A 15,563-nucleotide genomic window follows, 5' to 3' on the forward strand; every position below is an offset into this window, starting at 1 on the left:
GGAGATGTCGGTGTTCTTTAATTTCCTGAATTGTCTGTATTTGTATAAGCATAACCTTTTATTTAAAATACTAAAACCATGAGTTTAATTAATTCCCGGTGTAAAAAAAACTGCAAAGTTACTCGGTAAAGCATGAAGTGTCGGTCTAATCTATTGGGGTGGCGTAGTTCTCGGGCAGGAGAGGTGTTCTGATGTGCAGATCGGTGGATTAATTGGTCACTGTGAACTTCCCTTGGGGTGCAAATGAGGGGGAGTTGCTGTCAGGAGTAGGGGGAAGAAGAAAATGGATAGGCTGGGACTGCAGTGAAATGTGCAAGTCTGCAGATGCTGGGACTGTAGTAGAAATACAGAAATTCTGGATGAATTCAGCTGTTCTCGCAGCGTCCATAGGATGTAAAGATATATTCCCAATGTTTTGGGCCTGTGCCCTTGCTCAAGGTAGGAGTAAAAAGCAGGCTATGGCTGCTCTCCTTTGAGCCTTTGTGAGAGTGAGACTGAGGAGTGACCTTAACCCTCTGGACTCCATGTCCTATTTTCAGGGTCTACCACAAACACATATACTTTGTGTTCCTGTTTTCCGCAACTGGTTTTATACCCAACCGTCAACTGGTTCACACTGTAGTTTACCCATGAACCCTGTCTTGAGCATATATTAGGAAAGGTTAAAATGGCTGGAGTCCAAAGGGTTAGGGGTTTATAAAATCATGAGGGGTAATGATATGGAAGATAGGAGAGACTAAAGCTAAAGGCAGGAAAGTTTAAATTGAGAGGGACTAGAATTGAATGTACATGATGAAAATGTATGGATACAAACTCCGGGTGGGAAGAGACTTTGAACAGTTTTTCTTTTGTAACAAAAAAAAGTTGTGAATAAAATCTATTTTTGGTTTAAAAAAAAATAGGGGAAAAAGATTCAAATGGGGCCTGATGGACACATGGAGGGGGTGGGTATATGGATTGGGCTGCCAAAGGAAGTGGTAGAGGCAGGAACAATCACAACATTAAAAAGAGGTTTGGACAGGTACTTGGATAGGAAAAGTTCAGAGAGATGATGATCAAATACAGGTCAGGTAGGCCTGGACGAGTTGGGCTGAAGGGCCTACTTCTGTGCTGTTTCACTCTACAAATGACACAAAAGCTGGAGACACTCCAAGAAGTGAAAAGCCAAAATCGCATGAAATGGTAGCACAGGTTCGAAGAGCCAAATGGGTTTGGCAATAATCTTAGTCATTAGCACTGGATTTTTAATTCCAGAAAATTTAAGTAACTGAATTTAGATTAGCCAGATACACTTTTTGTGGTGTGAACTCGTGTCTCTGTTCCAGTGCAATGATCCCATTCTCAAGAGTGGGGATGATACTGGCTGGGAGGGACCGATCATGGTTAGGGGACAAGTGGTTGGAATGGGATTTCATGGAATACAAACAGCAAGGCAATTTCACTTTGCTGGAAGAACTCAGCAGGCCAAACAACATGAGTGGGAGGAAAAAAATGGTCAAGGCTGAGGAAACGTCGTAGAGAAGCTGCTCGACCCACTGAGGTCCACCAGGAGGTCGTTTAGCTTCAGATTCCACCACCTGTAGTCTCCAGCAAATGTACTGTGAGGGTCATCAGCAAACCATGGGTGTGGAGTTTTAAATGCCTCCACCAGAGATAATATTCTTTATTTTCTTTTACAGAAATAAATTCTTTCAAGGAATGGATGACAATGGTAATTATTTTTGTTCTGGGTTGCTTTTGCTATATCTTTTCTGTCTCTGCTCTGCGTCAGATTTGCACTTCCTCCTTCTGTTTGTATTTTGTAGCTTGCTTCCTCTCCCGACAGCCGATTCCGAGTCTGGAGCCCCTTTCATGCCAAGCCTTGGCCTGGAGGCCGGCAACAAGCATGGAGGGAAAAATATAAATTGACCTTTCATGGAGCAACTCTAAAAGGCTGCTCATGCGTTGCATTCATGTTGAGCAGCGCCTTGGAGCCAATGGAGGCAGGGCCACTGGTGCCACAGCACCCCCTGCCGAGTCCTGCTCCTGTGTCTCAGGCTGACTATACCACTGTAACCCCGAGCCCCGAGCCAGCCACTTGCAGTGGCATTACATTTGTGTTAGGCAGTGGGGCACAGCTCTCCACCGCTGACCCTTCCCGAGAAGGATTTCCATCGGTGCCTTGGAGCTGGCCACGGCGCATTCATGGAGGTAAGTCTCCCGACGTAAGGACGGAGAATCTCTGCCTTTACACTTGGGGTTTTTGCCTGTATGAAAGGGCGTAAAGTGAACTGCCCAGATGGCAATTCATCACGTACCCTGATCTTGTGCAAGATCCCTCTGTCATTGTCTCAAGGAATGACTGCGCATTAGGGCTTCAGACATGTGAAAAGAAAGGAGGTTTCTCAGAATGGGGAAAAAGTATCAAGGACGTGTAGAATTAGAGCTCATGATTTCTCCTTTGCTGGACAGGATCGAAAGAAATGAGTTTCCTCAAGGCGTGAAAACTGGAAATGGACAGAGAAATTAAATAAATTTGGTACTCAAGTTCTCTTCTTGACAGTTAACACTTTATTCTGAAGTAATCACAAGATCAAGCCTGTTTTCTTCCTCTAATATTAAGGTGGATGTCAAATATTCCATGGCTACTTTTGGAAGAGATGAACTCATCACCTCATGTCCATCAAGTAGCTCAATTCCATGCTACTTGCATCCTAATTCTGTATTTTGCTGTTTTAACACATCTCTGAATGATGAGCCAAAGGATAGCCTCAGACTGTTAGTACAATAGCACAAATATGGTTATTTTTATGAAAAAAGTAACAAAATAGATTTATTTCTAAGTGAACAGAATTTAGATTAGTGATATTCTATAAAAATGGGGAGGATGCAGGACAGGCAGGAATGAGGCCACCACATGTACATGGCAGAGTCGTAGTGTTCTCATACCTCCAGAAACCCAGGTGTGATTTGTACAAATGAATGGAAGCTGTGGAAAATGTACACCAAAGACTAGAGGAAGGTAGCAGAACTGAGAAACTATTTTCAGGAAAACAATGAGCGTATTGGGCTTTTTTTCCTTTAAAAAAGGCTTCAGATTGACCCAGCAAAGATTATGACGGGTTAGACAAATTGTTAAAGAGGGAATGCTTTCTTTTGTTGAAGAGTCGTCCAAATCTCAATCCCATAAATGCAAGATGATTGTTGATAAATACAGTGGAAAATACTTCAGAATTATTTATACAGTGTGAATAGAAGTTGGAACTCGCTATCACAAGAAGTAATTAACATTTATACTTCAGAGGCTTTCTAATGGGAAAACAGAGGAGTACTTGAGAGAAAAGGAATGCTGAAAGCCTTTGGTAAGATGATTGAATAGAAGATACAAAAACCCACGCAAACTAGTTGGGTCAATTGATTGGTGTCTATGCAGTATGTAAATCTTTGTTACTTCTGAAAGTGTCCACCTGTCTATATTGAAGGAGAATCTGTTTTCCATGAGTGGAAGAGATCAATAACTGGACACAGATTTGAGGTAATTGGTAAAGATCGGAGATTAGATGAGGAAACGTTACTCAATTCAGCAATTTGCTGCAATTTGGATTGTGCTCTGTGAACGGGCAGTAGAATCCATCAATTGCAAACAGGAAAATTGGATAGATGCTTGAAAAGATGGTAGACAGTACATGGGGAGAGTGAAAAGAGCTGGGCCGTGAGTTGGAAAGCTTATTTTCTGATTGGCCAAATTACCTCCTTTCGTGACCAGTTTCTAAGGTGTGTAACCTCTTTTAAGACATTTTAATGTTGACCAACCATGGGGCTTGGTGGCATATTTTATTTGATTAAGCTTCCTGAGCTCTTTTACTGCATTAAAAGATGATGTACAAATTCTCGTTATTGATTAAAGATAACATTTCACTTGATTACATTTCTTGTGAGCAGCACAGCAAAGACTACCACTGGGAGGAGTACACCCACAGGCTGCAGACCTTCATCCACAACAAGAGAAAGATTGATGCTCATAACAAAAACGGACATTCCTTTCGCAGTGAGTTCCCCCAAACAGCTTCACAGATATTTTTGGATCTTCTCCCTTCAGATAGACAGAGTTGCATGTTGACCAATGAAAACGAGCCCAGATTTGGATTGAGGCTGTTCAGTAAATTATGACGGGAGCTCTACTTCACACAAAATGGTGGTTACCTCTCTCCCTCAACAGATCATTGTTCATGGGTGGGTGGGGGAAGAGCAGAGTCGCAAGAGAATTTAAAACCAGGCTGAATGGAGTTTTGTTGGGAAACAATATTAAGGGATTATAGAACCAAAACCGAGATCAAACCGTAAGGCAGAAAAATCATTCAACCCTTCCTCAAGTTCCTCCACTTGAGGTATTCCAAATACCCCAGACACTATCAAGATTAAATAGAAAGGAAGGCAAGGAGATGAGCTAGATGTCCTATTTTAAAATAAAAGCCTCTAGTAGTTTTATTGAGCATTTGATAAAACATCATAGATTGAAGTTGCTTCATTTAATTATTGCTGCACAATGTACATTCTCCATGTACAACAGCCAAAGGAACTTCAGATGTGGTGTTACAGAGTGGAGTTTAAAAAGTATCATTACATTGAACTGTTTATTGTTGGATATTACCTAGATACAGTATCCTATCCAATAAGTCCAACTTATGGGTGGTGCAAGAATTAAAAACAGAAGTGCAGGGAGTAGAACTAAAGAGAAAGAAAGGTACAGTTGAACAATATGACCGGTACATTAAAGAGACTTGCAGTATAGTAGCCAGAAAGAAACTGCCCTTGAATTTGGGAGTATAAATGTTCAACCTAGTGTATCTTCTGCCCAATGGAAGGGAGAAGAGGAGGGTGGGACAAGGCAGCCAACCTATAAAGTTATGTTATTACCATATGTATTGTGCTTTGCAGCTGTAATATTCACATTAACGTAATTCCCCAGAAACTGTATTGCTGAAGTATCCTATATTTAATTCCCTTTCTACAGTGGGTCTCAACCAATTTTCTGACATGACCTTCAGTGAGTTCAAGAAATTGTATTTGATGAGAATCCCACAGGTAACAGCTCTTTCAACTGTCTTTGTAATGACCACCAATCTGGATTTTGTGTTACTTTTCTACCTTCAAGCTCCTCTGCCCAATAAATGGTTACAGTAGTCACCCCTGTAAAAGGACCAGGCCAATGTAGCCATTGGATACACAGGAATAAAATAGAGAATAAAAATAACATTGAACATTCCAAGGAACCAGAACATCTAATGGATCCTGACTGGGTGTTTGACCTTGTATGGACTTGTGCTTTCTATAGTTTTATATTGAAATGTTTCTTCACTCTCGTTCCTGGCTTAGATTATTATGAATGCAAAACATACCAGTTTGTATCCAATTGATGTCATCGCTCCCAATGGCAGTATATTTGAGATCTGCAACCAAGAGATGAAACCACACCATTTATTTTTAAAAAAACAGGAATTTCTCCTGGAGTCCTGTCCCTTACTCTCAACATCACCTGTCTATTTCTGTTAGCTTGCTGTCAAAAAAAATTGCTGATGCCTTTCCTATAAAGTAGCTGTGTTTCAAAAATAATTCACTGTGCAAAATATTTTAAGATCTCTCCAGTGCATTGGAAATGAAAGGCTTTCCTTTATCTTGCTGTAGAGTTAATTTCAATGTTTTATGGTTTTTTCCCTCATAATATTAATTTTAAACCCTGTCATGTTATGGTATAGACAATACTCTATCACCTCTTTGCCCCTTCCCAGTTTCTCTCCCTTGTTTACCCCTGGTAAACTGTATATCACCCACCATATGTTAGTCTCAATAAAGGGTCCCAAAACACTGATTGATAATTTATCTCCATGTTGCTATCTGACCTGCTGGGTCCCTCCAGCTTCACTTGGTTAAATCTAAAGTTATTCTTGTGTTTTTCCCATTATTTGGTTACCTGGTATTGATTCAGCAATAACCAGCTAACCAGACAGTTGGACAAACACCTGGAATGGTCTGGCCTGTGGGAGTTCTGAAAAACACCTGGGAGGAATTCCTGATGGCAAGGTTTTGTATGACCGGATGGGCTTCGCCTGTAGTGAGTGAATACAAGTCTCTCTCACAGCAGACACTGGCAATGGGCTGAGCCATGCCACTTAACTTTGCAGGAATTGTCAAAACTGTCAGTGGTTAAAATGTTGAATGTTTTAAAATGTTCCCAAGATATTCAAAATCATTTTAAATGAAAAAAAAATTATAGCCAGAAGTTAAAAAGACTTCTGAAATATTTAAACAGAATAATTCTACATTTAAAAATCAATAAAAATTTTACAATTTTAAAAGGATTACATGGTTTTACACTAATAGCATTTGTAAAAGTTGTTTTATATTTTCAAATACTTGCCCAAGGCTTTTCCATTCAACCTCTGGGATTATTCAATGTTCTCAGTGGTCACAGTATTTGCTGCTGCTGTGCTAACTTGATGGAGAGACCATTGTTGGAGTTGCAATACATAAACGTGCTGGAGAAACTCAGCAGGTCACGCAGCATAGGAAGTAAAGGGTAATGCTGGACAACAATATTTTTCAAAATGTTTGCTTCCTGAAAAAAAAATGGCATTATGATAGACAACTTCAAGCTGAACACAAAGATCATTTCAAATTTCCTAAATTGGAGAAACATTAAATTAACTTTTAATGAATTTAGCATGTTTAATCGCATAATGAGGCTGACATAATGATGCTTTAGTTCAACTGACCTAAAAATAATTCTGTCGCTGGTTTTCATTTGTACTCAGCATCTGATGCCTCTCATGTCAGTGTCTAACAATAGTCGACCAGTTTTCATGGATTCCAGTTGCCATGATACTGCTTTTTCATGGTCACAATGTCCTGGTGAAACCTTTCTTCGTGCTGATCACTGACTGCACCAAGTGAAATGTACAAGTGTGAATGAAGAAAATTAATTTTAAATGACCTGTTACACTTCATGGTTTTGTATGCTTGAAGCATGTTTTAATCAACATGCATTCAATCTATATCAATGTAATGCAAAGCGTCTGTATATATGAGCTGCTTTTGTCTGAATCTCCTTACTAAGCATGCCCAGGCCTAAGACAACATTTACACAGCACCTGTACTGAGTGCATGGCTGACTGACCAAAACAGTTGCTTTGTGGCCATTAACCCAATAGACTTAAAATATGACAAGAAATCACAAAAATATGTTTTATCTTTTTTTAAAAAAAAAAGGTATGTGGTAGGAAACTTTTAAGGTGATTTTGTTCATGATCAGTAGCCTAAAATTCATAAAATACACCAAAAAGTGTTTAGGAAGCGAAATCATTGTTGTCCAGTTTGTTTGTATATTGCACTCCACCCAGCATCTGCAGACATTCTTGTTTATCTCCAGAGTTGAAACTCTGTGCTCTCCAGTGCCCAATGGCTAAGGTGGTACCTGTACAGAAATCCTTGTTTTGTTTACACACGTAAATATCCAAAATAGAATTTTGCAGCCACTGGGGATCTGAGATAAAGAACCTATGGAATGGGAGTAGGAAGAGACCATCTGTCCCATCGTGGTTGTTCTGGCTGTGGACTCCACTCCACCTACCCGCCTGTTCCCCATAACCATTAATTCCCCTATTCTTCAAAACTCTATCCACCCTTGTTTTAAATGCAGCCAGTGAGGCAGCTTTGGGTAGAGAATTCCACAGATTCACTACTGTTTGGTAGAAGCAGTTTCCCTTTATCTCTGTCCTAAATCTTATCCTCTGGACTTTGAGGCTATGTCCCCAAGTTCTAATCTTACCTGCCAGTGGAAACAACTTCCCTGCTTCTATCTCATCCATTCATTTCACAATTTTCTACATCTCTACAAGATTGCCCCCTCATCCTTCTAAACCCCCTTTAAGTAGAACCCCTCGTTTCTGGAATCAACCTGGTGAACCTCCACTGCACCGTCTGCAAGGTCAGTATATCCTGTCTCCAGTAAGGAGACCAGATGTGCACATGTTAAACCAGATGCAGCCTCGTCTGTCTCTGTGTTAGCTTCCAGCTTACAGTGAATTAAAAAAACTTAAGGACTTGATAATACTGGGTTTACCTTTTTAAAAATGTTGTTGTCTTTGTCTCATAGAATTGTTCAGCTACCCGAGGGAACCATTACACAAAAGATGGCCCTTTACCTGAGAGTATAGATTGGAGAAAGAAAGGAAAATTTGTCACGCCCGTGAAAAATCAGGTAAAGCCAAATGATTAATGGTCACTAAATCAGGCGGAGAAAGAAGAGCAATTTGTATTTAAAAAAAAGTTTTCTGGATGTTGGAACCTGAAATAGAATCAGGAAAAAAAGCTGTAAAGCTTGTGAGGGGAGAGGAAAAGAACTCTGTACACAGGTTCAAAGCAGAGTACCTATTGGCATTATGCTGCCTGCCAATGAATTGGGAGCTAAATGGTTCTTATACTGGCAGGTAGGGAAAGTACCCAATTTTACAGCTTTACTCAGCAAACCAATTTTACTTTAACAACAGTGTACAGCCAACAGATGGCAAAAATTGGAGAAAAGCACATACTTCTCCAAGCTGTGATGCTTGGAAAATGGATACAGACATAATATACCTTGATGAAGGGCTCAAGCCTGAAACTTTGGTTATGTATCTTTAACTTTGCTATATAAAGTCCTGTTTTGCGGAAACTGCCAAAATGTTTGGCCTGGAAGTCAGCCTGAAGAAAACTGAGGTCCTCCATCAGTCAGCTCCCCACCTTGACTACCAGCCCCCCCACATCTCCATCGGGCACACAAAACTCAAAATGGTCAACCAGTTTACCTATCTCGGCTGCACCATTTCATCAGATGCAAGGATCGACAACGAGCTAGGCAACAGACTCGCCAAGGCAAATAGCGCCTTTGGAAGACTACCATCGCCTTCCCAAGATCGTGTTATATGGCGAGCTCTCCACTGGCCACCGTGACAGAGGTGCACCAAAGAAGAGGTACAAGGACTGCCTAAAGAAATCTCTTGGTGCCTGCCACATTGACCACCGCCAGTGGGCTGATATCGCCTCAAACCGTACATCTTGGCGCCTCACAGTTCGGCGGGCAGCAACTTCCTTTGAAGAAGACCGCAGAGCCCACCTCACTGACAAAAGACAAAGGAGGAAAAACCCAACCCCAACCAACCAATTTTCCCTTGCAACCGCTGCAACCGTGTCTGCCTGTCCCGCATCGGACTTGTCAGCCACAAACGAGCCTGCAGCTGACGTGGACATTTACCCCCTCCATAAATCTTCGTCTGCGAAGCCAAGCCAAAGATAAAGTACACTGTTTGACCTGGTGAGTTTCTCCAGCAGTTTCTCCATGGTATCTGCAGACTTGTATTTTATGATATCTGATGTCATTGGCCCTCTCTAGCCTGTTGAGCCAACTCGTGGCCAACAACAAATAACAGAAAAACTGTTGCCCTGCATCATGTCAGTCCCACGAGTTAGCAGTGTTTGCCTCAAACTTGTAAATTGAGCTGGCAGCCAGGACACTGTGGCTACATATATCTTCCAGAGCAGAGGCAACAATTAGGGTGAAAATATTTTGGAAAATTCTCTTCCAATCAACTGTTGATTGATAGACAACATTATCTATGGTCCTAGACAGAATCTGATCCATCATCTCTCTTTTGAAGACAGCGAGTCGGTGTTCTGCTATATCACCAGCTGGCAACACATTTCAAGGCTTAATTTCTCTCTATGAAACAACCTGCCAACGTTACTCCTACATGATTGTCATTTAAACTCTGTCTCGTCCTCCTTCCAATCCATTAAACTGAAATAATCTAGAATTACCTTGAATAACTCTTGCAGTTCTCCTTTAATTTGTATTTATCCAGTGACTATAAAATACAGTGAACTCCCCAGAATCTGGCAACTAGGGGATCACGAATGCTGAATATGTGAATTTTCTGGTTGGCTGAGACACACCTTTTAACTAGTACACCTGCATTAAGAATACAATAATGAAAGTGGATCAAAAGGTAGTATTTCACCCAAAATGCCTTTGTTTCAAAATAATCATACCTTTTACTAAAGACAATAATTTATGAATATTTGGTTTCATAATGGAATTAAAACTGTAGAGGATTGTTTTGAACAAGGTCAGCTGATGGCATTTCAACAATTAAGAAACAAGTATGGGATTTTGTGAAATACTTTTCTGCTATTTAAAGTTGAGAGGATATTTGCGAGAAAAGTTAGGTTCAACTATGCTTTTACCAGCTTGTAGTGAATTGGAGGCTCTTATTAGGAAAAGGTATACTAAGAAATTTATTTCATTAATGTACCTCTTACTACATGCAGGCACCATTTAAAAAGGGAGTTCACAAATCAAGACAGAAATGGGTTGATCTGAATATTGTGATAGCTAAGAAAAGATGGACAGAACTTTTCCATGACTGTATGACCAATATTATAAATGTTAGATATAGCTTAGTTCAATGTTTACATCAATTATACTTAACACCTCAAAAACTGCATAAAATGAAATTGGATTGGTCAGATCAATGTTTTAGATGTGGTGATGAAATAGGAATTTTTTTTACACTGTATCTGGTCATGTTCTAAGGTTAGAATTTTTTGGGAGAATCAAAGAAAGTTTTTGTGACAAATTACTGGTTTTGCTTTTTCACAAAATCCAGATTTATTATTGTTGGGAAACATTCAAGGAACGAGACATGAACAAAATGTATTAATTCATCAAATTAAATTTGTTAAAATTGCTTTAGCGGTGGCAAGAAAGTGTATCACAGTGACCTGGAAATCGGATGTGAACTTGGGTATGGAAAGATGGCATTTGGAGATACGAAGTTGTATTCCCTTAGAGAAAATTACTTACAATTTAAGAAATAAATATTCACTTTTTATGCAGATTTGTGCAAAGGTTAGGAATAAACATGTAAAAAAAAAGTACTTCTGGCTTCCTAAGTTGTGTATTAATCTTGTATATATTTAAACACACATTTCATTCAAACAGCTGCTGCAGTCTTTACAATTTTAAACTTTAAAAAAATTCTTATTTTATTTTTAAATTTATTTCCTTTTGCTGGTTATTCAATTTGCTGGTTGGTTGGGTTTGTCAGTTGCTTGAATTCTGGGTACTGGGGATTTTACTGTATAAAACACCCTAAGTTGCTTGGCAAGAGTGCTCTCTGTTGTTCGTCTTTTTTTTATGAATCCAGTTTGGTCTAGACTTACTATTTTTGGTACATAATCAGCTAATCTGTTTGCTAATAATTTAGCTATTATCTTGTAATCTGTGTTAAGTAAAGATATTGGTCTATATGATGCTGGAGCGAGTGGATCTTTCCCTGCCTTTGGTATTACTGTAATTATTGCTGTTTTGCATGAATCTGGTAAGCTTTGTATTTTATCATTCTGGTTGATTACTTCCAGGAGGGGAGGAATTAATAAATCTTTAAATGTTTTATAGAATTCTATTGGGAGACCATCCTCTCCTGGTGTTTTATTATTCAGCAGATTTTTTATTGTCTCTTGTATTTCTACTATTTCAAATGGTTCTATTAATTTATTTTGTTCCTCTGTTTGTAATTTCGGTAGTTCAATTTTAGTTAAGAATTCATCTATTTCGCCTTCTTTCCCTTCGTTTTCAGTTTGGTATAATTGTTCGTAGAATTCTCTGAAATTTTCATTAATTTCCGTTGGATTATATGTGATCTGTTTGTCTTTTTTCCTTGATGCCAATACCATTCTTTTAGTTTGTTCTGTCTTAAACTGCCACGCTAGAATTTTGTGCATTTTTTCTCCTAGTTCATAATATTTCTGCTTTGTCTTCATTATATATTTCTCCACCTTATATGTTTGAAATGTTTCATATTTTATTTTTTTATCTACCAATTCCCTTCTTTTAGTAGTGTCTTCCTTCCTTGCTAATTCTTTTTCTATATCTGCTATTTCCTTTTCCAACTGTTCTGTTTCCTGATTGTAATCCTTCTTCATCTTAGTTACGTAACTTATTATTTGCCCTCTGATGAACGCTTTCATTGCGTCCCATAATATAAACTTATCCTTCACTGATTCTGTATTTATTTCAAAATACATTTTAATTTGTCTTTCTGTGAATTCTCTAAAATCCTGTCTTTTAAGTAGCATGTGGTTTAATCTCCATCTATACATTTTTGGAGGGATGTCCTCTAACTCTATTGTCAATATCAAGGGTGAATGGTCCGATAATATTCTAGCTTTATATTCTGTTTTCCTAACTCTATCTTGTATACAAGCTGATAACAGGAATATGTTTGAATATGTTTTATGTCTATCCGAATAATATGAATATTCCTTTTCCTTTGGGTGTTGTTTCCTCCATATATCCAAAAGTTGCATTTCTTGCATCGATTTAATTATAAATTTGGTTACTTTATTCTTTCTGTTAATTTTTTTCCCGGTTTTATCTATGTTTGAATCCAAATTGAGATTGAAATCCCCTCCTATTAATATATTCCCTTGCGTATCTGCTATCTTCAGAAAAATATCCTGCATAAATTTTTGATCTTCTTCATTAGGCAAATATATATTAAGTAAATTCCAAAACTCCGAATATATCTGACATTTTATCATTACATATCTTCCTGCTGGATCTATTATTTCCTCTTCTATTTTAATTGGTACATTTTTACTGATTAATATAGCCACTCCTCTAGCTTTTGAGTTATATGACGCTGCCGTTACATGTCCTATCCAATCTCTCTTTAATTTCTTGTGCTCCACTTCAGTTAAGTGTGTTTCTTGCACAAATGCAATATCAATTTTTTTCTTTTTTCAGTAAATTTAGCAGTTTCTTCCTTTTGATTTGGTTATGTATTCCATTAATATTTAAAGTCATATAGTTTAATGTAGCCATTTTATACTTTGTTTATCTTTCCCTTCCGTTTCCTCATCATCACCTTTCTTTCTCATCCATTTCTGCTTTCTTTCTTTGAACAGTTTATGAGACAACATTTTTAACACATCAAACATTCCCCTTATTCTCCTACCTAATATTTCTTTAACCCCATTGTCCCCTCCCCTTCCTGAGTTGCCCTTTATCCCTTGTCGGGCAACCACATCTCCCCTCTCCATTTGGATTTGCGAATTCACTCGCAAGCGTCAACTGATTTTGCAGTGACCGTAATTTCTCCCTACCCAGCCCCCCCCAGAAAAGATTTCAATCACTAAATTCTTGTGCTTGCCATTCTTTAAATGAATCCATGTATTCTTTAATAAGAGAAAATATATCCATTGTCTTGCCTTTCCCTTCTTCTTCCATTTCACTGTACTCTTCCTCTTCTTCTTCCTCTGGGTTGGCCATCTGTTGTTTCTTTGTTTTCTTTTTCTTCTCTTCTTTCTTGTTTTCGTTGTCTTCTATGTTCTCCTCTTGCTGCTGCTGTTCTGTAGCTGTCATTGCCGGCTGTGGAGATCGATTCCCCAGCTGGTCGCCCCTCCCGTCGGTGTGTTTTTTTGCATGCGCGGTTGCGCACTTTTACTCGGCTCAGCGAGCCATTTTTGTAGTCCACTTTCTACCGACCTGAGGGAGCGGGCTTCTCTCTCCACTGCGGGCCTCTTCGAACAGGTAAGGCCTTCTCCTTCTTCTTCCGTTGTCTTCTCTTCCTCTCTTCTTACCGTTAGTTTCCACTTTTCTTTTTTCGTCGCCATCTTCTTTCCACCTTTATATTCACTTTACTTTAATTTTTATTTTTGTGCCTTTGTGCTTTCCTTTATTTTTTTTTCAACTTTTCTGGAGAGGGCTGGAGTTCACCGTACGGCCACTACTCCATCACGTGACTTCCTCCGCAAGAGTGCTCTCAAAGGAAGTTTCTCACTTGAAGAGACCAGAGGGCAATTTAATGAATGGAGTAGATCTACATGGATGAGAGAAGGTAAAGAGGGAGATGTCCAACATTTGGTGCCTTCTAAGAAAGGCCTAGGTTACAGTAAAGAAGCAGCTCCATTGTCAATTGAGATACTTGGCTTAGAATCGTGTCTGTTTTCTGGTTGCAATAAAGTTAGTCACAAAAATTGTATTCTCCACAGGGGGGGTGTGGAAGCTGTTGGACCTTTTCCACTACCGGGTGCTTGGAATCTGCAATTGCAATAAGATCACAAAATCTTCTTTCACTGGTAAGTATTGTTCCCAAACTTTTTTCATCTGAGTTAACTTGTTATTGGATAACTTTTTACCATCTACATGAAGCTAAGGTATTTAAATTTCTCATAGGCTGAACAACAACTTGTGGACTGCGCTCAGAACTTTAACAACCACGGATGTTTTGGGTGAGTGAAGCAAAGATGTGCTACATACTTACAAATGGTGTTTTCTTTTTAAATGTGGAATTCAGAGCCATTTGGTTGTTCTTACCACAAAACCTTTTCAACTAAGGAGTCATCTTCCCACTATCTTGGCTCCATAGGGAGCCCCTCACTTCTCTTGGAGGTAGGGGAGCCCTCTTTGAAGAATCCAATTTTGATTCTTGCACATCCATCCAAAATCATAAATTCTGTGACTTCTGATAACGCTTTTGGTCTTGTAAAATAATGACTCATTTTGCATACAACTCTTTGTGGCTATTTCCTGATGATTTGTTTTTAATATTTCACCAGGGGACTACCAAGCCAAGCCTTTGAATACATTAAGTACAACCATGGGTTGGAAACTGAAGAGGATTATCCTTATAAAGGAAAGGTATGATTGTACATTTGTAACTACAGTGGAACCCTGTTATAACATGATAGTTGGGGTCCAAAAAAATCACGTTGCAAAAAAAGCGGGGTCGCACTAAATTGGGGTTTCCCTACTGTGTACAATATCGCGGCAGCACTCAACCCCACCACTCCCCACCCCGATCGCTTAACAATGCCTTTATTTGCCAAAGAAACCGATAAAATACTAGACAATTTTATAAAATGGTACCTGACACACTGTAAACTAACTGTACAAAGTTTGAGTTGTACATCAGGACCTTTTGATCCAATCTGTCCATACTGACTGAAATGTTAATTGCCTACATTCCTTTTCTTCTGCTTCTACAATGTCCTCAGGCAGCTCATTCCAGATTCCAACCACCCCTTGCAAAAACGTGTCCCTCAGACCTCCTTTTTAAGCTTTTCCCTCTAGTTTTAGAATCTCTTACACTTGATAGAGCACTAAGGAATGTTCATGAATAGAGAAACCTTGGGCTTCATCCACAGTTTTCTAAAAGTAACCACACAGGTTCACTGGGTGGTAGAAGAAGATATGGCATGCTAGGATGGGGTGTAGAACATAAAAGTTGGGACGTTATATTGAAATTTCACAAAATATTGGTTTTACTGCATATTGCACTAGAAAAGTACAGAGAATGTTATCTGGGTTGGCGGAGTTGTGGGGAGAGACTTGGGAGAAACTGCTGGACAAGGTCAGCATCTGTGGAAGCAGAATGAGTGTTGACACCTCAGGATGAGATCCTGTGAGAGGACTTGATCAGAAATGTTGTCCACCCATCCACCTCCATAGATCCTGCATTGAGTTGCTCCAGCGGTTTTATTTTTGG

General features: G+C 39.2%; 1 protein-coding gene across 1 annotated transcript in view; it reads left to right on the forward strand.

Moving 5' to 3' along the window:
- The window catches only part of ctsh (cathepsin H), a 30,473-nt gene that overhangs the window by 5,002 nt on the left and 9,908 nt on the right, over positions 1-15,563 (forward strand). The window contains exons 2-8 of the mRNA XM_069911982.1: positions 1,680-1,711; positions 3,922-4,027; positions 4,994-5,064; positions 8,132-8,236; positions 14,068-14,154; positions 14,252-14,307; positions 14,635-14,716. Coding sequence (XP_069768083.1) covers positions 1,680-1,711; positions 3,922-4,027; positions 4,994-5,064; positions 8,132-8,236; positions 14,068-14,154; positions 14,252-14,307; positions 14,635-14,716 — 539 coding nt within the window. The remainder of the gene's footprint in view (positions 1-1,679; positions 1,712-3,921; positions 4,028-4,993; positions 5,065-8,131; positions 8,237-14,067; positions 14,155-14,251; positions 14,308-14,634; positions 14,717-15,563) is intronic.

Source organism: Narcine bancroftii, chromosome 14, assembly GCF_036971445.1.
Source record: "Narcine bancroftii isolate sNarBan1 chromosome 14, sNarBan1.hap1, whole genome shotgun sequence".
In the NCBI taxonomy this organism is placed as follows: Eukaryota; Metazoa; Chordata; class Chondrichthyes; order Torpediniformes; family Narcinidae; genus Narcine; species Narcine bancroftii.